This window comes from Cynocephalus volans, chromosome 5 (genome assembly GCF_027409185.1).
Source record: "Cynocephalus volans isolate mCynVol1 chromosome 5, mCynVol1.pri, whole genome shotgun sequence".
Classification (NCBI taxonomy): Eukaryota; Metazoa; Chordata; class Mammalia; order Dermoptera; family Cynocephalidae; genus Cynocephalus; species Cynocephalus volans.
In genome coordinates, this window is record NC_084464.1 from 143387438 (window position 1) to 143411860 (window position 24423).

Below are 24423 nucleotides of genomic sequence, written 5' to 3' on the forward strand. Positions count from 1 at the left end.
CACAGAAAGCAGAACAAATGGCAAGTGTTGTTCTTCACACTCACTCTGGGGGTAGGTTCTGCCCAGGCCACGTGGGTATTTCTGGGCCTCCCAAAGGGTCCTGATTGTGTAGTTGGTACAGTGGTCTTGGGCCTCCTCTGCCTAACACCAGAGACTTCTTTTTTAAGGTCTTCAGGGCTCCTAGTCTCCCATTATTTCTCAGTAAGTGCCCTTAAATATATGAGAGCAGAAAAACTCATCTGTGATCTGTTAAATATAGCTTGGAATTGAATTTGAGAAATCTGAAAATTTGATGTTATTTCTATTCAGTTATTGTAAAGGATTTTTCAGTGAAGTAAAAAGTGGCGAACACTTATTTGTTCCACAAGTAATAATGGTCTACCATGAGTAAGACTCTTGGAGGCCAGAAAAGGAGGGGTGAATGAAAAATGGCCCTTGCCCTCAAGCAGACCACACCTGCCAGGAGGCCAGCATGCAGACAGACGGTTGCAGTACAAGATGCGATGGAAGGCCTGAGCACTGCAAGCCAGGGGAGCTCACAGCGGGGACCCAAGTTGGTTCTCAGAGGAAGATATTTTCAAACTAAGAACTGAAGGAGACACAAAGAGGTAGTCAGATGAAGGAGAAGAATTGGAGCAGAAGTGCATTCTAGGCAAGGCAAGGAATGCATGTGGTTCTGGGCTTGCTGTAGGTATTGTGGACCCAGCCCTTCATGTGGCGGAAGGAGCCAAGTCTGGAAGTAGAGTGAAAAGCTTGTCTTCCAGACCACACTGCTGTGCGGCATAGTGTCCTTATCAAGCCAGAGTGAATAGGCAGCCCTTTCTTACTCTCCTCTTGAAAAGATAACATCAGTTTATATCATGTCTTTAGAACGTATGGTAATAGTAAAAAATCAACCTAATTCATTATCTCCCAGCTACAGGAAAGAGTCTGTTTTCTGCTGATTTGTGCATCAGTAACTATCAGCCTGTCAGTCATAGTCATTGAACAGACATAGTGTTTAGAGCATTGTGTCTGATGGGGCATAAAATTTCATACAGAAGGAGCTTATGATTTAGCCAGAAAAACATTATTTGCACACTCACGTGTGCACACACACACACACATACACACACACGCACACGCACACACACACAAACACACAACTTAGGAATCACCAGAGCGACAGACAGTCCCAGATAATTGGTAGCGTTGGAAGAGTAAAGAGGACGGAGCTCTGCTGCCCGAGGAGACTGCAGGAAGCTTGTGTGCAAAGTGTTCATTTCCTTCCTGGTAAGGATTGTCATTCTCAACTGTATGAAGCAAACCATCTCCTCCTTCCCAAACCCAGAAGCTGGACTCTTTGGGGTATAACTTTAAAATTTAAGACCTTAAGCAGAAAGAAAAAAGATCCTTCAGTGACATGCCATGAAGGGAAAGGATAAGACACTTCTTGGGTTTGTGGTTTGAAAGAGAATTAAGATACCAGGTGTTACAGATCAATTTGACTGTCACTGTTGGCAATATTATTGGGCTTGATCACCGTGCATTACAGTATTATGCTAAGGGCTAAAGTTACAAAGATGTATTTAAAGAATAGATGTCCACCCTATGTCAAAAGACTGGCAAGTCAATGTATATTTGTATATGTTACTTTAAAATAAAATGTTTTTGGCATGTGTCGATGTATTGTTCTCAACCCTAAATTGGTTTGCAATTAACTGGCCTGGTCTAGACCAGCTGGGTTAGGAGGGCTGCTACTATATTATAAGTGACAAGCAGCTTAGTTGAGGAGACAAAATATGTGATTAGAAAGGCAAAAATACAAAGTAGCCTCTGATAAATATTGAGTAAGTGACTTACACAATAAGGCCAAGTAAGTTCAGAGGCAAGGGAGTTCAATTTGGGCTGTGACTGGGGAGGGTTTCATGGTTGAGGCAGGATAAAAGGTGAACTTCAAAAGTTTTATTGATTACCTGCTATAAGTTAAATCATTATTACTGTAGTTTTATATGTAGATTGATGGTGGATGTGGTAAAAGAAAAAAGAGAGAGAGAAATCCTTACTTCACACTCACTAGGATAAGAAATGAAGCAAAAGAAATAGTTATTAAAAAGAGATTAAAAATGCAATATATTCCAATATGAAAACTCTTTCTTAGTCATTCCATAATGGGAGGACATATCCAGTAAAGGCTCAGTCTTGTCTTAACACTGTCTTTCGTTTTTCATTGTGCGACATTTTTTAAGAAGTGCTGCTTATTAGCTCTTTGGACCAGAGCCATATTTTAATTTATTTTAATGTCAATCAGTCACTATTAGAAGAAATGTAGATATGAATATATGAATGAACCTTCTGCATTTTGGCTTTCTTTCAGTAATGAAAGGTTAATACAATTTCTCCTCCAGTTATGCAAAACCTTGTGAGAGGCTTCTGTTCTTTAGTATGATTTTCTTTTTGGTACAAATTTTAAACTTTGTCTTTTCAAAATCCTTGTTTGTGTGTACATCACAAAACAAACTATATATTTTGGATTCTGCACCCTCTGTACCTATAGTTGGGATGCTATTTGAAAAGGGCAGAGGAAGTTATTGTAGAACAGGAAGCTGCCTTTGCATACTGGGAGAGATTGAGAACATTTTCATAGTAGAAAATAGTTCATTGTTCACTGCATTGTGACTCACATGAAAGACCCTCCAGGGTCTCCTTTAGCTTAGAAAATCATTGATTTTTGACCACAGTGAGACTGAGCACAAATCCCTTTCAGATGCATTGGGCTTGAGTTCTCTAAGGTAACTGTGAGTCCAGTCACTGCTGCGGCTGTCAGTCCTCACTTTTGGCGGTGTGTGTAATGCGCTTTCGATTTTGCCAAATTGTTAAATGCGTTAAATTTAAATTTAGCACGTGATGTCCACATCATCATTCAGCAACCACAGATTCGAGGCTGGACCCAAGGCCCCTGACTTGTGGACATGTACGCTCGTCCTCAACACGACTTCATCAAAGTGGTTTGAGCGACCTGGTTTTAGCGAAGCCGTGATTCATGTACCTGGGGAACACACCCCCCTTTGTCTTGCAGCCTTTGTTTTTACCCCAAACTCTGCTCTCTCTGGTACAAGATTCCATCTGGTTCCCTCGGGCCTGACAGCTACATGTTCGTATCACTGTCATCATATGTCTTGCTCCATGTGTTTATATGGTGTGTGTCTGTATCAGTCTGCTCTGTTCACTTTCTCATTTATAGAGAACACTGAAAACCACTCTGAAACACCGGCAGCTCCTGCTCTTCCTCCTTCTGCTCTTCCTAAGCCTAAACCTAAACCTAAACCCCCCAAAACACCTGTGCCTCCAAAAGGGGCCACTGCGGGGCCCAGCCACAAAGGTGACGAAGTGCCTCCCACTAAAAAAATTACCAAGGCTCCTGGTAAGCAGGTCCCCGTCCCTCCACCCAAGCCAACAAGCCGAAATGCGACCCGAGAGGCTGGTGAGTATGCCCCCAGCGCACTGTGGGGTTGAACCTAGGGCACCCGGCTCTGGGATGGGGCTAATTATTTCTTCTGGGAGTGATGGTCTTTTGGTGTCTTAGGATGTGACAGCAGTGGATTCAGCTTTGACACAAAGAATGTCTAGGAGATTCCTATGTTGCTATCTACCAAAGAAAGTCAACCAGTTCATTAGTTCATCTCATTAGTTTTGGTGTGAATGTACTTCTTTCATCCTGAGTATCCACTATCTGCCTATCAGACCCAGTAGAAGGATACAGGGAGTACTATGCCTGATGAGTGAGGATGATCTGATATAACATTGTTAAGACATTGACTGACCTTCTGCCTATCTGAGTTTCCGGGTGGCTTTTTGTCTCCAGTTTTCTTTCAGAATATCTCAGGTTTGCATATAAGAATATTGCACCTCTTTGACATATTGCTGGATCTTAATGTGTTAAATCTTCAGCAACCATAATCCTCTCCCTTCTGATAAATGACAAAGGGTTCATATCACTTGGTTCACCTCCACCCCACCACTTTCTACTGCAGGCAAAACTATTCCTGTGGAACTGAAAGTTGTGTGCTCAGAGCTCCCCCCACCCTCGCTCCAGTAGACTTCAGTTTGTTAGAAGGCAAAGCATCCTGGTGTGATATGGTTACAAGTCGCTATTACAAATCACCAGTGGATGTTTGGGTGACCTACAGTAACCTCATGTAATGTGTATCCAGCTTTCCTTTCCGATTAAATATGCTTAATGCAAAGTGGAGCTCCCATTCTTCCAGTTAAGTGGAATAAAGATGCCTACCATGGTATCTAGCTTTTAAAACGACATTAATCAGGCACCACATGCTGAGTGGCTTTTCCCCATTAACATGTGCATAAAAATTCTCCTGTGCTATGGCAAATCTTATTTTCCTTAAAATCAGCAGCAGCTTTCTAGCAGTTGACTACCAGGATTTGCCTTAGTGATGATCCTTTTCACCTCATAATTTATACCCATAATGCTCGAATTCAGAGAATGGTTTGATTGGCAGCATAACAGATCTCTGAATGCAAATAGATGTCTCTCTCCCTGTGTTCCTCTTCCTGTCTTTGACCTTCAGCATCTTTAGTGTCTGGGTCTCTTCTAATCAGCTCTAAAATGAAATGTCTCCGAATGACATGCCAGCAGTGCCAACGGGCCATTTCCTCAGGGACCAGCTGCCCCCACACATCAGTGTCCATTCTCGTTGGGATCTGTGTGTGTGTGTGTTTCCCGGACTGCCTAGCAAACCCCGGAGCAGTGCTTGAAGTGAGGCAGGCACAGATCTACTTCTTAAAGAAAAGCCCCGAACTGTCACTCTGTCTTTGGGAATTAAGGTCCTGCCTGGGACACACTTTCCCACTTCCCATAGCAGCTCACTATGGACTCAGCTTGTACGCTCTTTACTTCTCTCAGAAGAAAGCAGATGATTAACGCAAGGGCGGGAGACAGCTTTCATGTGAGATTTTGAGTTATTTCCAGATATTTTGCTTGAAGATTTATTTATAGACTCATGATGTTCCTGAGAGAATAGTACAGTCACTTTATCCTTATATTATCAGAGGCCCAACTGGCCCTCAGTGTAAGTAATAATGTGGCTATTCCAGGGGATGTCACAGAGAAACATTTGAAACAATTGAAGTACACCAACAAGTCCATGGTGCAAGGATTCTTTTACCAAATATTGATAATCCCCCTTTCAGAATTCTACTGATATTCCATTCCCAACCATTTAGAACTTTCTGCATGGTAACTTTGTATTATTTGAGTAATGTTGACCTTCTGGAAAAGTTAATTGACTTTCAGTACAATGTTTTAAGTTCTTAAAAGAGCTATCAGTTAAGATTCTTCCTCTATTACTAAGTTAGTATAGACCTCCAGATCACCAGATACCAGTTTGCCAGGGAGGTAAAGTTAAATCTCCCTAATTTTTTTCTTTCTCATTGTTATACATTATTAACAACAAAAGTACTTAACTGAAAGGTGGTGGCATTTCTTTTAATCATGGCCTTAATTTAAGTAACTTAAGCAACAAAGTTGATTTCAGCAAAGTCCTACCATTTTAGAAGTTATTTAAAGAAAAATATATCATAAATTTATACTCTAGGCATTGGGAAAAAAATATTTTCCTTAATCCAAGCTAAAGTTAACTTTTCTGTTAGAAAAGAAAGGATTTTTAAAAAATTATTAGAATTGATATGTAGAAGAGATTCTGTTTATCTTATCTAAGAAAATAATTGAACATTTAGGCACCAAATTTAAGCACCAAATCCTGAGCACCTTTATTGCAAAAAATAAATTTAGAATGGGCTTAGATTGAAGGAGTATGCTTGATGAGCCTGACTTGTAAGCATGAGAAGGCTGTTAACCATAAAAATATATCAACAGGTCCAGAGTAACTATAAAAAGATATTAATAGGAAGGGGGGGCATAATTTTAGTTATTACGTATATCTAAAAGGATAGAGACCCTAAGCTATAGAGATTCCTTTTAAGCCTGGATATTGTCACTAAATGAGACTGGCTTCTTTGGTATATCAGAATTAATGAAGTCTTACATCTCATTATCTACTCCTTTATCTTTTCTTCACTCTTGACCCTCCCAATTGACTTCAATAAAGTTATAACCAGAGGTAAGTGACAATAACATCTGTGTGCAATGTAGATTGACTCCACCAAAGTAACAAGTTATTTTCTTACAGTTTTGTGAAAGGTAGTTTAACCCATCATGAAAAAGCAGGAACATCTAACATTATCATAGAAGAAGCAATTAGGAGAAATTTGTAGATCATAAAGGTCATGACAGAAAAGAGCATTCTCCTAGGAGTTTAAGTGAAATTCCTAAGATGACATAAAGGAAAGCATAGTTAACCTTCTTTTCCTGAAAATGGTTTGGTTGAAGGTGGCCCTGTGCAGAAGTGGGTAAATATACCACGGTGACTCTTTGATGAAGGCCTTCTGGGAACGTAAGTGGTAAAGAGGATTAGATTTGTGAAGGTGGGGTCAGAAGACTTGAGAACGATATTCTTTCTTTTCAAAGTATTCAGATGCTACACGTGTGAATTTTTTTTTTTTTTTTTTGTAAAAAAGAAGATTTTTTTCTGCCTTTTGATGTTTGGAAGGGAGCTTGTCTTCCATATGTGGCCTTGTGTTTTCACTCTGCCCATCACTCCTACAGATGGAAGTACAAACCAGCATGGTGAGCTTCTCTCTAGAGCTGTGGGAACAGCTGGTTTGGAGTTCACTCTTTTAGCAGTAGAAGTGTGAGTTTGCTTTTGACCCAGAAAGGAGCTGGTGGTATATACCTAGGTCTCTTGGATGTGGTCACCACTGCATTCCCGGAAAGACCTCATAGAACATGTATAATTTATGAGCCCAACTGTGTATATACCACACCCGGTAAGCTGCTGGTGTCTGTCCTCTGTACACCATAATATCCCTTCTCAGAACAGACAGGGCCTTTTTCAGATGATCCCCAGGACAGAGAGCCGAAGATTTTCCCTTTGGCTATTGCAGCCAAAGACTAAAAGAGACAGATTACAGAGGGCTCTTGTCCCTTCAAGTTTTGCCATATGTATCACTTGGTGTCTCTTAGATTGGAGGCAGGGAAGGGGCAGAAAACAAGACCATTATTATTAGCCTAATTTCTTTTAATTGTTTATTCGACAAATTTTAAAGGGAATATTTTAAATATCATTCACAATTACAACTTGGTTACTTTATTTGAAAAGCATTGCATTCTTTGACTTTTAATGCAAAATCTCTCTGTTGTAGCTGGTTCCTCTCATTCAAAAAAACCAACTGGCTCCAAAGCATCAGCTTCACCATCTACTTCATCCACTTCATCTCGTCCCAAAGCTTCAAAGGAGACAGTTTCTAGCAAAACAGGGACAACGGGGACCACAAAGGGCAAGAAAAAAACTGGCAAGCAGCCAGCAACGTCTCGACTGTCCTCAGACACAACCACTTCTGTCACATCCGACCTTAAAGGAGAACCTTTGGAGACTGATGTAGAGACTCTCAAACCCGAGCAGACTGTCCCTGGGGCCGAGGAGCAGGCCACGGGCAAAGCCAAGTCCACAGTTCCTCCACCCCCTGTGGCTCCTCCACCTTCTCCCCCTGTTCCTCCTCCACCTCTTGAGGATCAGTGCATTATTGCCTCAGACACTCCAGTGGTCCTGGTCAGCAGTGGAGCTGACCTGTCCGTCTCTGCCTTAGACCCAAGTCAGCTTCTTTGGACAGAAGAGCCGACGAACAGAACCACTCCCCACTCAGGCGCTGGCTTAAGTGTTAGCAGAGAAAACGCAAAATGGTGAGTTGGGCACAGACCCCATATTCCACCTGAGTACTAAAGATCTCTAAAGTGTGCTGTTGAAATGGAGATCCTAGTTGTCCTTCTTTAATAATTTAAGCTAGTGAATGTTAGGTAAGCACACATGTAATCCAACCATTGGTGTTTCATAGCCCTGCCCTGGGGATGACATGGGCTGCTGGAGAAAATTACATTGGTGATGCTGACAGACACCACTTTCAGATCTGTGGTTTTCAAGTACATTCAGAACCCACTTCAGCACTGCTCAGCAGTCCTTTTTCTTGTCCCTAAACAATTGCCTTCTCTTTCATTATAGTGCTTATCTTAAACCTTTACCACTTGAGTCCAGATTGCCCACCCACTCCTGCCCACCTTCATTTCAACAAGTTACTTAGCCTTCTCTTTCTCCAAGAAAATAAAAGCCATCCGGAAAGAACTCTTTCAAATTCCAACCCCTTTCCTTCAGCTGTAGCGTGGCCCCCTTTCATGCTCCCTCAATGCCCCGCCCAGCTCAGTTCCTAGGTAGAAGTGGTTATTGTGTCTACTGCCTCAGACAACCCTTTTTTCCTACCTGTGGGACAGAACTAACCAATATGTCTTATTTACATCTATGTCCCCAGCCACCAGTGCAGAGTCTCGTATGCCATAGACAGACACTCAAAGGATGTTCATTGAATTGTTGAAAGAAAATGAAAAAGTAAGCTAACGTAGTGTATTAGTCCATTTCTGTTGCATATAACAAAAATATTTGGAACTGGGTAATTTGTAAGAAAATGAAATTTATTGCTTATAGTTTTGGAGGCTGAGAAGTCCAAAGTCCAGGGAACACATTTGGTTAAGGCCTTGGTAGTGTCAACAGTGACCCAAAGATCTCACAAGGCAGAAAATGGCAGAGCAAAGAGAGACTCTCATGTGTTCTCCTTTTAAAGCTCTCAGAACCACGTCGCTGACCACCATTTTTAATCCATTCACTAGGGCGTGTTCCTACGATCTAATCACCTGTTCAAGGCCCCACCTTTTAATTACCGTAGCAGGATTTCCCATCCTCAACAGTTACTGTAGGGAATAAGTTTTGGGGGACGTCCAACCCAAGGCATGTAGTTAAAGTAAAAGTCAGCTTACTTCAATACAGTGGAAGCATTACTGCAGATGAGATGACCCTGATAGAGTACAATGGCAGATAAAAGAGAGTGATCCAGTAATCTCAGTTGTGTTTAAGAAGACAAACAAACAAAACGGGCTCAGGAACTTGAAGTTGCCCCACCATCATTCACTAGGTGGGCTCGTGGCCCCGCTGTTGTCCAGTTGCCCAAGACAGAAGCCTGGGGTTCAAGCTAGGGTCCATATTCTCCTTCATTCCTTGCATCTGATCACTCACCGACTCCTATAAGTATTCTGCTTAAAGGTATATAAGACATGTTATCTCTCTCATCCCGCAAGTATGAAGAGAGGGCTGTCTGAGTATAATAGATGCAATTATTAATTAACTAGGGAAGTCATGGAGCTCTTAAATTCACCCTCTTCTCTCCTATTTCTAAGAATAAAATTTATATTCACTCTTCCAATCTTTTACTAGGTTCTCTTTCAAAAAAAATCCTTGTCGTGTTAGACTTTCAAAAAAAATTTAGTACATTAATTTGGTTGGTTTTGATCAAGAGGCCAAAATATCAACTTTAATTATTTAATTGCTGATAATAATAACCTTCATTTATTGAATACTTATTTAATGTCAGAAACTAAGCACTGTACATGTGGTATCATTTAATTCACAGATGACTTCTCTGAAGTGTCTCTGTTTTATAGATACGAAAACTGGCATTGAGAGAGGTAAAATAATTTTCCCAAGATTGCTGGGTTAGCAGTGGCAAAGCCAGAATGCAAACCCCATGCTGCACACCAAATTCCATGCTTTGAATATTTTTGTGTTTTTCAAAACTGTTGCTTCTACTGCTGTTTTTTTCCTAATAGTTTCTTGTTTCTCTATTTTTATCATTTTGAAACACCATCATTAGAAAGAAAGCCAAAGAAAGATAAATAAATGTCAAATTACAAATTAGTTTCTCTTATTGGTTTGACATTTTAATAAAAGATATGGGAAATAAGATATTGAAATGTATGGTTTGGGGGTCTGTCTTAGTCCATTTTGTGCTGCTATAACAGAATCCCTGAAACTGGGTAATTTTGTAATGAACAGAAATTTATTGGCTCACAGTCCTGGAGGCTGTGAGGTCAACGATCAAGGTGCTGGCATCTGGCGAGGGCCTTCTTGCTACATCATCCAATGGCTGATGGTGGAAGGGCAAACAGTGCAAGAGAGTAGACACACGCCCACAAGCCCTTTTTATAATGAAATTCAGGGTGGAGCCCTGATGACCTGAACACCTGTCATTAGGCCACACTGTCACAATGAGGCTTCAGTTTTTAACACGTGAATTCTGAGGAACACATTTAAACCAAACAGGTCCTTAATATTTCCAGCACGTAGCAAATGTCATCATTTAATTGTAGTATTTTTCAGCATTGTAATCACTCCCAACCTGTATAACTGAACATTCATTCTTTCAGCATATATTTTTGCTTACCTTCTCTGTGCTGGGCATTGTACTAAGCACCAAAGATACAAAAGTGAGCGAGACAGAATAGCTAAGAGTAGTTTTTACCAAAATGTTGTCCAATGTGTCCAGAAAGTATAAATGTTTAAGTTAAGGTCTAAATTTGGGGAAATAGGTTGAGTATATGGGTTTATTGTTCAATATACTGAAGAACAAGGTGCAACCTATAAAACACTTCCTTAAATAGTCTTAAGCATTCAGAGAGCCTGTATCCAAAGGTGACCAGACTCTGTCTAGTTCATTTCCACAAACATTTAGGGAGTGCACTTTCTTGTGCTAAGCACCACGCTGCATACTGGGGGCTTAATATCAGTCTTAAGCCCAAGTTTATAAAGAACTGTCAGACAAAAGAGGTAAGTTTCTGTTCTCCATTTCTACTGGGACTGTAATAAGAAGGAGTGAGCTTAGGACATCATTAGACATTGAGGATACTTATGATAGATTTTCCTGTCAGTCAGAGTAACTACAATGCTTTCCTAGAAGAGCTCATCGAGATTTTCTTCTCTGTATATTTAAAATTTTAAATTTCAATTACAGTTCATCATACAGAGGTAATTTGTGTTTGCTCTTGAATTAGTGAACCTGGAGTAAGTAGTCTCTCAAATTTTTTCTTCCTTTTTCAAATGGATATGTGGATTAGAATTTCTGGCACTTAGTCACTTGCTTTACTTAGAACTCTCCCTGAGTTATGTTTAGTCAACTAATGTGTGAAAATCCTGTCATTTTATGAAGAAACTTCTGTTTGGAACACAAATATCAAAGTTTTAAAGAGGGCAAGTGGCTGTGTATAAAAATATCTACTTCTCTTCTCATATTGCAGGGTATTAACTATTTGTTAGGTTTCTCTTTATCAGCAGCTTAGTCAATAACACATATGTGTGGTATAATACAAGGCAGAACCTGATAAGCTCACTTGGAGCTTATTCAGCCCATTTCCACAAACATTTACAGGAGGTACTATATTGTCCAACATACCCAGGAAAAACATGAGAGCCAAGTCATGAGGTGATTGATACAGATTTGGTGTATATGTAATATTAACTTAAATATAACATTAATATATAACATTAACTTGTAGTATTAAGTATAAAATATAATATAACGCTTAACAGGTAGACTAAGAGTCTTCAGTCTGGGCTCTAGACTGGACTTGCTACCTTGGTTCGGTGACTCACTCCTGGCTTTGACCCCATCAACTATCAATCATCTGCCCTCCTTATTCTATAGAATATTTGTAAGTTGTAAGTGGATGCTGAACTCTTTGAAAACTGTGAAACATTATGAAATACAAATGGTAAGATTAAAATAATAATTAGTATTTTAATAAATTAGTTAACAATGACATGAACAAGTAACAGGACTCAACTCTGAAATATCTTTTGTTCTGCTGTTATTAATTAACATATCTTTTTAATGTGCCGTGGTCACCCATAATGGCAGACTATTCAAACAAGAATGGCTTCCAGTGGCAATTAACTAAAAATCAGACTGTAGAAAAGTTCTCCCATAAAAATAGATCTTCTTTTATTTAGGATGAGATTTCACACTGTGGAAAACAGTACAGTGGTCCCTCAAAAAAATTAAACATAGAATTAGCATAGGATCCAGCAGTTTCACTTATGTGTATATAGCCAGAAGAATTGAAAGCAAGAACTTGAATTTGAATTTGAATGTTCATAGCAGCATTAATCACAATCGCCAAATGGTGGACGCAACCCAAATGTCCGTCAACTGATGAATGAATACACAAAATGTGTCGTAAACATACAGTGGACTATCATTGAGGCTTTGAAAAGAGGGAACTTCTGACTTATGCTACAACATGAATGAACCTTGAAGGCATTATGCTAAGTGAAGTGAGTCAAACACAAAAGGACAAACATTGTATAACTTCACTTATATGAGGTACCCGGAATAGTCAAATTCATAGAGACAGAAAGTAGAATGGTGGTGGCCAAGGGCCAGGGGCGGGGGCAAGGGGGAAATATGGAAAATTATTTTTAATGAGTACAAAGTTTCAATTTGGGAAGACGAAAAGGTTCTGGAGATGAATGGTGTTGCTGGTTACACAACAGTATGAATGTACTTAATGCTTCTGAACTGTACACTTAAAAATGGTTAAAATGGTAAATTTTATTTATATATATTGTACACAATAAAAGGTGAGATTTTATATGTCCCCCTTTGAGAACAAGAATTTAGAATGTTGGTTTTTTCTAGTAAGTGAAAAATAGAGAATTTTGAGAGCACTTAGGCTTATAACCATAAAGTAGAATTTTAAATACCTCATATTCTGATAAAACTTACCTGTGTTTATTATTCAAAGAACTGTTTTTGTTTTTGTTTGTTTTTAGTTAGTGAGACTGGCAGACATGCTTTGCTCTAAGTAGTCTTTCAGAGGTATGACATCCAAATGTAGCTTCTTCTGTTTATATCAGAAAGCAATTTGGGGGTTTGTTCTGTATCTTACGATGAAAATTACATTGTTTTTAGTATAATATGTTTTTGTTTTAGTCTTTGAAAATTGGAAAGCTTTGTATATTTATAACACCTCTTTAAACCAGAGACTCTTACAAAGCTAAATAATAGAAAATGATTGTATCCTTGCACATCACCTTTCTTCTGAAGAGTTTACTTAAATTTCACACTTTATCCATCTTATGTTATTACTGTAATCCTGTGAGAGGCGGTTTTATAAATGGAGAAATGAAATCACAGAGGAGATAAATGATTGTTGTCTGGTGATACCCTAGCTGGGATAAAAATAGGATTAATTCATATGTTAATGAAACAAGATGTGCTCTTCTATACCACTACCCTCCTGGGTGCTTGTCAAGGAACTTGTGGGGGTTAAGAAGGCAGGCAAGCATGGGTGGTCAGGGTGCATATGCCAAGTACTCCAGTGGGGTTGTCTTCAGGTCGCCGTGGGAGCAGAGAGGCAGGGCAAGGAACTGAACTGAAGATCCACAAAAGATTCCTAAAGGAGCTGAGGCTTTAACTGAGACTTGAAGATTAAGTAGGAGTTATAGGTCAAACAAAAAGTGCAGACGAAGTCAAATATCCAGGAGCTTCCAGCCCATTATTCTTTCCACGGAACTCCCATTGCTATGGAAAAATAAATCTGCAAAATATAGTTTTACCATATTCATTTAGTAAATAAGTTTTGCCATATTCATTTACTAAATATATTGGACACCATCTAGTCTTAGATGATTCGACACCATCTGGTCTTTTCATTTTACAGGTGAAGAATGTAAAACCTCCAGCATTAAGTAAGACAGCCCTGCCTTTTCATTTCAGTGACTTTAGCTGTCCTATGTCTGGTTTCTCTTCACAGCCTGAAGAATGCCCATGAAACTAGAGCTCCTTTTCATGGTGTTGGTGTCCCTGAGGGTTGCTCTGAGCTTCACATCACCCCTGTATTTCTGTGCCTTTAACAGTTTCACAACCAAAGACGAGCTGGGGAAGGCAGCACCCCAGCTACTGACTCCTGGGCTGATGGGAGAATCTTTGGAATCCTTCAGTGCCCCAGAGGATGAAGGCCAAAGGGACTACCAGGCCAATGATTCTGACTCCGATGGGCCTATCTTGTACACCGATGACGACGAGGAAGAGGATGAGGATGAGGATGGCAGTGGAGAAAGTAAGACTGTTTTCAAGAGGCGGGAGGACAGTGGGTGGTGGGTAGCCACAGCTGCATTTCATAAAGAACAAGTATGCCTTGTTAGGAACCGGGCATCTGATGTGTTCTTTCCCCTCATCTTCCTTTCTCAAGTTATAAATGTGTATATCCTAAAGTTGAACTTTAGGTGACAGGCCTTTCTGGAAGGTGAAGTCACAGGAGTGGGTCGGGCCTACATACTTGTATGTGTAGAAAGAATCAAGGCTTTCCCCTGACAGAGGCTTTTCTTGGTGTGATCAAAGATGGTCCTTGCATCCTGGGACCATTCTCGAAGCAGGACAATCAAGGCAGGATTCATTGGTTTACTCATTGGAGATGTTTGAAAGTTTCACTCCCTTTTATACTGGACTTTAAAGAGAGAGAAGGGAGGAACGAGTCAAGAATGACAAATATATTTTGAGAATTAAAAACAACCACTCATCCTCAATAAGTAAGACATCTTCTAGGAAAGAATGATACTGAAGTGGGTAAAGCCCGCCATTTATGGACAACGTGGGGAACTGGAAAGTGCTATGATTTTTTTTAGCTTCTGAGCAGGATGACTTGTGAGGAACTCACTGTGGGATTAAATTTATAGATTATGAAAAGTTGTTACTATATTAATGATTATATAGCAGTTGTCAAATTTCTTCTAATTTGCAGGGAGCAAAAAATAATCATTATCATCCACCTGGTATTAACTATCATCTGTTGAGATTTTAAGAATTCCTGGATAATTGAGGGTTAAAACATTGTTGTAAAAGATAGACTGTATGTTGGCATGGTGTCTGAGTGGAGGAAAGAAGACAAGGATTAACTGTACAGTCCAAGCAAAGGGGCTAATTTTTCAAAACTGGAAAAGAAAAGCAAGAAAAAGCATTGTGCAATCAGTAATTTTCATGATCCAGCATCTCAGCAAAATAAACTTCAAATAACACTTTCCAAATGATGAGGTGATACTTCCAAGTTTTTTCATGGTGTCCCAATATTTTTCAGAACATTTAAAAAAATAGATCTTCAGTTTTTTCAAAATGAACTCTATCCAACTCGAAATCTTTCTTTCCTTAGGTTAATTAAGAGTCCCCTCTTGCATGTGGATAAAAAATTTGGTATGGGCTTTGTTTAAAGTCCACTCCACGTGTAACCCTAGTTCTCTGGCGAAAAGCTGCTTTCTCTGCATTACTGTCCTTTTTCAATCCTCAGGTGCTTTGGCAAGTAAAATACGACGAAGGGATACTCTTGCTATCAAACTTGGCAACAGACCATCTAAGAAAGAATTAGAGGACAAAAACATCTTGCAGCGTACATCTGAAGAAGAGAGGCAGGAAATCCGACAACAGATTGGAACCAAGTTGGTCAGGTAATTGCTGACATTTTAGGACAGCATTAACTAATTCATACTTTTCTCCCTCTCGAAGTTTCCTACCTAACTGGGATCTTTGGGAATTCCTTGTGTACAGGCATATCTGGCCTATCTGGTCTTCTAAAGTTAGTCTTGGATGGAGAACCACTCGAAGAACCTGCCCTTTGGTACAGTTAGCCATTGTCTTTGAGGTCACCAAAGCCTAATCCAGGAGTCAACAGACTTCTGTAAAAGGACCAGTTAGTAAATATTTTAGGCTCTGCTGGCCAAATGGTCTGTGTTGCAGATACTCCGCTGTGCTGTTGTAGCATGAAAGCAGACATAAATGATATATAAACAAATGAGTGTAGCTGTGTTCCAGTAAAACGTTATTTACCAAAAAAGGTGGCAGGCTGGATTTGGCCTGTGGACCAAGTTTGCCCAACTTCTGGCATAATCCACAGACTCACTAGCATTCCTGTGAACACTGTGAGGTTCTGTCCTGGGGAGTGTGAGACTGTAGAGATGTTACTTAGCTACAGTGGCTGGCTCCACCCAAGTCAAGTAGCTATAGGCCCATATTTAAACTTTCCCTTTTTAACTTCAAATAAATGGTCCATCTGACATCTCTTCTGTCTCCAGCCACGGTGTGGTATTTCTGCTTTTGCTACTAGTGACTTTGGAAGTCCACTGAACTGGCAGTTTTAATAGAGCTTCATTCACTCTGAAGCTCTCATTTCAGATTATCAGTTCAAGCACATTTAAGTATTAGTTATTCTGCTGACTTCTCTCATGATGCATCCACAACAGGATGCCTAATTGGGAGAAGGGAACAGTCTGGAATGCCAGAGTGGATTTGGATTTGGAGGTGGGAGGAAATTGCTGTCCTTGCTTGGAAGTGGAAGACTTGCATGACCGCGGTGCAACTGGAGGGTTGGCGTGGGGGTTCCAGAGGCCGTTGGCTGTTTTTCCATCTGAAGGGAAAGCTCAGCCTAACAGGGAATCTAAGAAGAGGCCTTGAGGGTCTCTCTGCTCTGGAACCCCCCCAGGACTGGTGGAAGTTTGGGAGTAGTTCACCAATGGTCTCTTTCTCACTCTAGTCTTTTCACTTCAGCCCTAAACTTTGACCATTCACTGCTTCCGGAAAGAGACAGCAGAAGTGAAGGAACTAATGTGATCAACAGTATCGAGCTGGAAAGACCTTACAGGTCTAAACTTGTCATCTTACCAAGTAAAAACAAGGGGCCTCTCTGAGGCCCAGAGAGATTAAGGAAATTTATGAGGACATTCCCTTATTGAGGAGCAGATCCAGGGTTAGCATTTCAGCTCCTGGGCTCTCTGCCAGTCTTCTTTCTTTTATACCGTCTCCTATTTTGTACTTTTTACACTATGTAAAAAAGTATATGCTTCTAGGGTTTTTGATTGTTTTATTGCCCTTGTTTATGTTTCACCATGAAGAATTTAAGACATTGAATAATATTTGCATAAAAGAATAATGCAAAATAGGGTGTATGCTTTAAAAACAAAGAATATCATCATAGTTTACCATAGTAAGGGATAAAAAAGTAAAGTATCATATACCTATCTTAATAAATGTTAAGGTGGCATTGAAGAAAATTCTGTTTCTTTGTTAAAATTCTAAACAAATCAGTTTTTTTTTTTAATTATGCTGTTTATCTTAGTATATGGAGAAACCTTAAAGTTAAGAAAAGAAGCAAACAAAGATTCCCACTCTTATTATACTGAAAGTCTGGCCACAATTATTTGTGGTGAAAAAAAGATATAAATTATAGGAAAGAATACTGTTATTATACATAGTTATATACCTAGAAAACTCTGAAAAGTGACCAAAAAATGCTGTACGGAATAATTTCATCAGGTTTACAAGATGTAAGATTTATAAATCAATGTCGTGTGTATATAACATTGACATATAGCAAGAAAATAATGTGAAAAAGGGAGATTGCATTTACAATAATAGCAGCAACCACATTTTAAATACTTAAATATTCATTTAACTTGAGGCCCAAGAAATCCATTTTCAGAAAACCATAGTGGAAGGAACAAAGGAATATATGAATAAGTGGAGAGAAAGTAAATATTTTATCAGTGAGGAAAATTCAGCAGACAGTTTTAGATGTCAGATGTGTGGGTGGCAAGAAGTTTGAAGGATAATAGATGTGCTTTATAGAATCAGGGCATAAATAATGGATTAATTTTATAAAATCAAAACAAATGGAAATAAATGTCACCTCTTTCAGTGTGGGCCAAAGGAAAACCATCTGCTGAGACAGGATGAGGGACTTGGCAGCAGGTTTGAAAGATATTTGAGGCTGTGATAAACTTAGTGAGAATTACCATGAGAACCACTGGGAGAAGTGGCTGTTCAAAATCAGAGTGTGGGCTTATCCAGAGCTGACAGAAATACAGTATTTAAAACAAGGCAGGACAGAGCCCCTGCATGTCACCATCTGTAAAACAGAGCTAACTAACCCAAGAGCATGTGAGGATTAAATGAGATGATACATTTAAGTTACTTTAGTGCCTGGATCATAGCAAACACTCAATAAAATTAAATGTTTCTTATTATTAATTTATTATGCATCTATTAAACTAGTAAGACATATTTAAAAAGTAAACTCTATGTTGGCAAATTTACTGGAAAATAGGACACATATACATTGCTCTTGTTCAGTATTTCTGAATGATTTTCCAATATGATAAAAGGATTATGAAGAAGTTGATTTTATATGGTAATTCCATTTTGGGGGACTGTACATGAAGGACATGGACATAGTCCAAAAGGGAAAAAAAAAAAGAATCCTATGTTTTACAAAGATGTTTATTACAAGGCTATCTATAGTAATGACAAATTAAAACAAACCAAATGCTCAAAAGCAGGGGTCTCATGAAGAATGTTGACACCGTGGAATCCCATACGGCAGTGGATTTCTAACTGCTTCATCTGACTGCTTATTGGAGATGATATGGGGAGAGCCAGGGATGTGTGGGTGTATGTTTGGAGTGAGATGGGAGGAGACTTCTCCACCCCAGATCTAACCATCCAACAGCAACAGCTTCTGTCTCTTTTATAGATTAGGATTCCACTGCAACCCCCCAAAATTTAAAAGCCTCTGTAAATACACACAGACTGTATATATGTAGAATTTTAATGGAGCAGGGTTTTTTTTTTTTTTTTTTTGGAGCAGGGTTTTTGCTGTTATTAATATGTAAATTTTAAAGAACTGTTTCTGTATAAACACAGCACATCTAATCAATATCATTCAAAGGTAGATCACCTACAGTTATCACCTTAGGGAACTCCCTGTCTAGTGAAAGAGGCAGGGTCATGTACTGCACAGTGGGATCATGTGCAAACATCTAAGTCAAAAGACCTAAGTATGAATCCTGGCTCTAGTGTTCACTAGTGTTTTCTCTTAGGCAAATTAATTACTCTCATTTCCTCATCTATAAAATGGAAACTGACTACCTTGCTGAATTGTTTTAAGGTGTTAAGATAATGTGATTCAAGCATAGTACCTAGGATTTTAAAAGTATGAATAAATGGTTGCTGGGATTATTATCTTTATAATTACCTGTATGAAACGTACTTTAGTAGGTGTATAGTCTGTGTACAACCACTGTGTGTGGGCAAAGAACTAGGAGCCTTTAATTCTCACTTGCAGGAGAGGTCAACCACCTACCTTAAGGTACTAGTTTAATTATTTGTAAGATGATAGTAGGTGGAGAAGGAGAGAAAGGCATTCCAGAGGGAAGAAATTCCATAAATAAAAGAGGTGTGTTGGGGGCTTGATATAGAGTACAATAGATTGGTAGTACAGGTATGCAGCACAGGGTTCAGGGGTACGTGGACAGCACCAAATCTGGCTGATGTAGATGTGGATATTCACTGTGTTCCTTTGTGGGCTCAATTATTTAAGTTAATTTTAAGGTAGCTCTGATGAAGATTAGATTTCAACAAAATTTTTAATGAGACATTTAAAATATCATTAATTTCAACTCCATGTCATTTTTGTCATAGCCATAAACATTAAGACTTAGTAGTATCTTATATTAAGATTACCTTTCATGTATATTAGTTTAATTTGCACAAATCCAAACTATGTCCAGAGGAAGTTTTTCTCTGTGATTAACAACAAACTAATAATGTAAACAAAACTAAAGAACAAAGCTATATATATATATATATATATATATATATATATATATATATATATATATATATATATATATATATATAAATAAAAAGGGTTATTAGGCAGGCTTCTGGTCAAGATGGCAGAATAGATGGTCCCCAGTGTCACTCTCTCCCACAAATCCACCAATTTACAACTATATATAAATAAAAAGGGTTATTAGGCAGGCTTCTGGTCAAGATGGCAGAATAGATGGTCCCCAGTGTCACTCTCTCCCACAAATCCACCAATTTACAACTATAAAAAACAACGACAGCCAAGCCGGGGCCTCTAGAGCTCAGGGTAAGAGGAGGAGAGACCTACGGAGTGAGTGAAGACAGGAGAAGACATGATGAGAAAAAGAAAAAAATCACTCTGACTATTTCGTGCCACGGCCACTTCTGGCTGGAGCTGGGGAGAGCATGGAGCAGGAGCTGGCAAAAGCCACAGCTATGCTCTTCAGATGGAGTTGCTTGGAAGTGGCAGAGGGAAAGGGCCATGGTGGCCCCCAGACCAGCAAGACCACTAATAGAGTTCCCATGGACCCACATAGAAGCGAGGAGCCAGAACAACTGAAAAAAGGAGCCACTAAGAGGCCAGTGATTGCAAGCAACCGGTGCACAGCCCGTCCAATGGGAAGTGTTTGGTGCACAGGTGGTAGGGGAGATGGGCCTACTGAAGGACACTGGGGCACAGCAAGGACAGCTGATCTGCCCCCCGATCAGCATAGGACCACTCAGAGGAGACAGGTCAGGAATATAGAATTGCATGGGGAGCAGTTTGCTGCAAAGACTCAGGCCCAGACCAGAGTTTCTACATGACCCAGGTTTACTGGATCCTGAGAGCCAGAAGTACGTATAAAGTCAACCATTAAAACCTGAGCTGCACAAAAAGCCTTCCCTAGGGAATCAGCAGCAAAGCAGCAATTTACTCAACCACACAGCCCAAGTACTGGTCCCCACAGGAAGCTCCCCCATTTTAGAAGTAAGCAAAGGATAACAAATTAGTTCCAGTGCAGAGTTTAAATGGTGGGAACAGCAAATAATCCAACACAGAAATGAAAGAAAAAACAAAGTACCCACAACCAGAGACAAAGTTTCATATTAGCATGTAAAGGTGTCATTTCACCAAAGAACATGTAGAACACTTAGAAGGACTGAAAGTCCCCCTGGGCTACCAAGCCAGAAAGAGGGGAGGGCTGGGGGCCTCAGCAATGCCCCCCCGACACCTGCAACCAGTCCCGAGGGTGGGGGATGAGGACCGCAACCATGCCCCCCTGACACCTGCAGCCAGCCCAGTGATGACCACCAAGCTGCTGCAGGAAGTGCCCCAGACTCTCCTGAGCTGGGGTGGTGGGGGGCCTTGGGCCTTGGCCACGCCCCCTGACACCCACAGCCAGCCCAGTGGCAACCACTGAGCTGCTGCAGGAAGCGCCCCGGGCTCTCCTGAGGTGGGGCAGTGGAGGGCTTCGGGCTTTGGCCACACCCCCTGATAACCGCAGCCAGCCCAGCAGCAACCACTGAGCTGCTGCAGGAAGTGTCCCAGGCTCTCCTGAACCAGGGTGGTGGGGGACTTTGGGCTTCGGCCACACACCCCCCCGACACATGCAACCAGCCCAGCCATGACCACCAAGCTGCAGCAAAAAGGGCTCTGGGTTCCCAAACCAGGATGGTGGGGGGTGAGGGCTTATGCCACATCCCCCTGACATCTGCTCCCAGACTGTCAATGACCAAGCCACTGCTCAAAGCCCCCCAATCTGCCCTGTGGGAATGAGGGGGTGCCACAGGCCTCAATCCCACCCCTCCTCATTCCTCCTTCTTCCATCCCATTTCCTTCCCCTTTCCCCTCTCTCCTTCCCTCCCAACTGCTCTACAACAACATCCTAGAATGTAAAAAATAGTATTAATAAAATTACACTTTCTAAAAATAAATAAATAAATAAATAAATAAATAAATACAGGGTTATTAGGACAATCAGCTCCACGTACAAATAGCTACTAATCACAGATGAGCCTGGGTTTCTTTGAAGGCAGATGGGAAGGACCTAAATAAAATAACTTAAGATAACTTTGTACATAATACAGTAGTCCCTCATATCTGTCCATGGGCTCCATATCCATGGATTCATCCTTCTGTGAATCAAAAATATTTTAAAATATATAAAATAACAGTATGACAATAAAAAGTAATACCTAAAGTAACAGTATGACATCTATTTACATAGCATTTACATGGCATTAGGCATTGTAAGTTATATAGAAATAATTTAAAGTATACAGTAGGATGTGTGTAGGTTATATGCACATACTATGCCATTTTATATCAGGGGGTTGAGCATCCATGGATTTTTAGTACCCACAGGAGGTCCTGGAACCAAATCCCCCACAGATACCAAGGGACAACTCTATATTCATTTAAGATCCTAAAAGCAGTATTTCTCTTAAAACACTGTGCAACATAGATTGATCATGTCCTGAGTTGGTATGAACTCTTGAGCAGCAGCTTATTTTAGACCCAAATGATCTGTATATTAATTAGACTATAGGCTAAGCTGCTGTAATAGAGACCAAAAAGCACAGTGGTTCAAACAAAGTATGTTGATTTCTTTTTCACATCACAGTCCAGAGGTAGGTGTACCATCTGACCAGGGTGGGGAGCTTGCTCCTTGCAGGCAGCCAAGAGCACCCAGGTTCCTTCCATCTTGTTACTCCTCCTTCCCCATGGAGAGTCTCCCATGCATGGGCAAAGTTGGCTCACACAACCATGTTTAAATTCTAGCCTGTGAAAGGGGGAAGGAGAAAGGCAGGAATACACATTTTCAGGGTAAAGAGTGGAACTGACAGACATCACTCTGCTCTCATCCCATTGCAAAAACTCAGCTTCATGACCACACAGGCTTCTAGGGAGGCAGAAGTCTGTAGCCAGGTAGCTAGCTGAGACTCAGGAAATCTGTTTCTAAAATGAGGAAGAACTAGTGGAAAGGGGACTTTTATTTTGTAGGTTTGAAAATTGCCTTTTACTTTGTGTCATTTATGCATGTACTGAAACAACACACTGTATCCCACAAAAATAAATATAAATATAATTGGGGAAAAAATTAAAAGAAAAAAATCTTGGGGAAAAAAATGGGTTTTTATTTCTCAGAACATGAAAAAAATTAGCTTTGTTTGTTTATTGTTTTATTTTGTGTCTCCCAGTAACCTGTAATATATCTTTTTGTCATCAAAGGAGACTTAGCCAGAGGCCCACAACTGAAGAATTAGAGCAAAGAAATATCCTAAAACGTGAGTATCCTGTACTATACAATGATTTCATTAGCAAGCTACCATTTATCAGTAGGAAACCATAATATATTAGTTTACTCACAAGTGACTGAAATGGCCCGTTTATATCACATTTACATGTAGTTGTTTATATATTTTAAAAAATAATTTCTTGAATTTTATATTTCATTTCATGGCTTTGAGCCTGACATCTGCCAGACTAGTCTTGCTCATGACAATTGTTTTTAAGAAAGATGGAATATATTCCATGTATTCTTTCACCCAAATTTTAAATAGAAGAAAATGCTCGTGATCTGCTTACAAATAAATGTCAAAAAGGCCAAAGAATCCACAAGGAAATAAGTCAAACATTTTTATATTGTTCTTAATAATACAGTTTGTTGCTAGACTTAACAAATGACTCAATTTAAAACATAATTGTGATGAAATAAAATTTTTAATCTATTTCATTTTCCTTCCTCTTGAGTTGTTTATAATTTCTCAACACATAAAGATGCTCCATTTATTTTCCTACTTTATTTTTCCATTCTGTTCTTCTCTCTGTTCTCTTTGACTTTATTTTTTATTCACTACTCCAGTAGTATTGGAGTAAGTATGTTAAAGCTATAGAACTAATAAAAACACAGTTTGTCATGCGGTTATGTATGACTGTGGTAACTAACTGCAGTGAATTAAGAAATGGATATTTTTAAATGGAAATTTTAAATTTTAAACTACTAGCTTTAGTTTTAAGCATTATTAACCCAGTTCCATGTGTGCTTTTTATTGTATGAAACATCAAAGAGCAGAGATGGGCAGAACTCTGGATAGTACTGCAATAGTAATGAGCTGCTGGCGTCGGGGAGATCCTTCTCAACCAGGCTGGCAGAGTTAAGTTGGCCTGCTGGGTGACCCCCATGCTACAATTGAGTTATTTTCTTTCCTGAAGGAAAGAAAGATTTTAGTAGCATATTTATACTACAATTGCTAGTACTAAGACGATCCTACCATGAAGATTGAACAGTGAGAGGAACCACCATGTAACGGGGATCTCTTTCCTTCAAATGCTTTTTTCTGGCTGTTTTTGAGCAAAACTGGAATAGAACCAACAAAGTGACCATCTGTGTGTAGAACAGCCAGTAAGGAGGAAGAAAAAATCTTGGCTAGAAAAGAAGGAAAATTTTCTGTTTTATCTTTTCTAAGGAAGGGTGGAAGCAACATCTAATTTTGACAACAAAATAACTAAAAAGGCTCATTGCTGTTGATAGTAGGTTCCTGGGAAATATTTGTTGAATTAAATGTTAAGCAAGCTCAAGTGCTTCTTAAACACAGAGATTATGTCCTATTGGACGCTTAATGCAGTACCGAGAAAAAAAGGAAGAGAACATTCTGGGTAATTCTTTCTTACTCCTGTGAGACAAATAGTGCCAAACCACACTGGAGTTTGGTTATTTAAGGAACTGTTTCGTGGATCTGGAAATTTATTGCATGTTGATCTTAAGTGTTGTGTTGGCTTCTATACGCCGTTTTCCTGGAGGTTCGGGAAAGACT

General features: G+C 39.7%; 1 protein-coding gene across 4 annotated transcripts in view; it reads left to right on the forward strand.

The window, feature by feature from the left end:
* PHACTR2 (phosphatase and actin regulator 2) overlaps positions 1 to 24423 on the forward strand; it is a 128714-nt gene that overhangs the window by 72919 nt on the left and 31372 nt on the right. For 3 of the 4 annotated variants that reach the window (XR_010023635.1, XM_063097471.1, XM_063097473.1), the window contains 5 exons: positions 3224 to 3463; positions 7261 to 7798; positions 13851 to 14053; positions 15275 to 15431; positions 22838 to 22893. Coding sequence is in view for 3 of the 4 variants with exons in the window: in XM_063097471.1 (XP_062953541.1) it covers positions 3224 to 3463; positions 7261 to 7798; positions 13851 to 14053; positions 15275 to 15431; positions 22838 to 22893 (1194 nt within the window). In the remaining variant the exon portion in view is untranslated. The remainder of the gene's footprint in view (positions 1 to 3223; positions 3464 to 7260; positions 7799 to 13850; positions 14054 to 15274; positions 15432 to 22837; positions 22894 to 24423) is intronic. The other variant, XM_063097474.1, reaches the window with a different exon arrangement.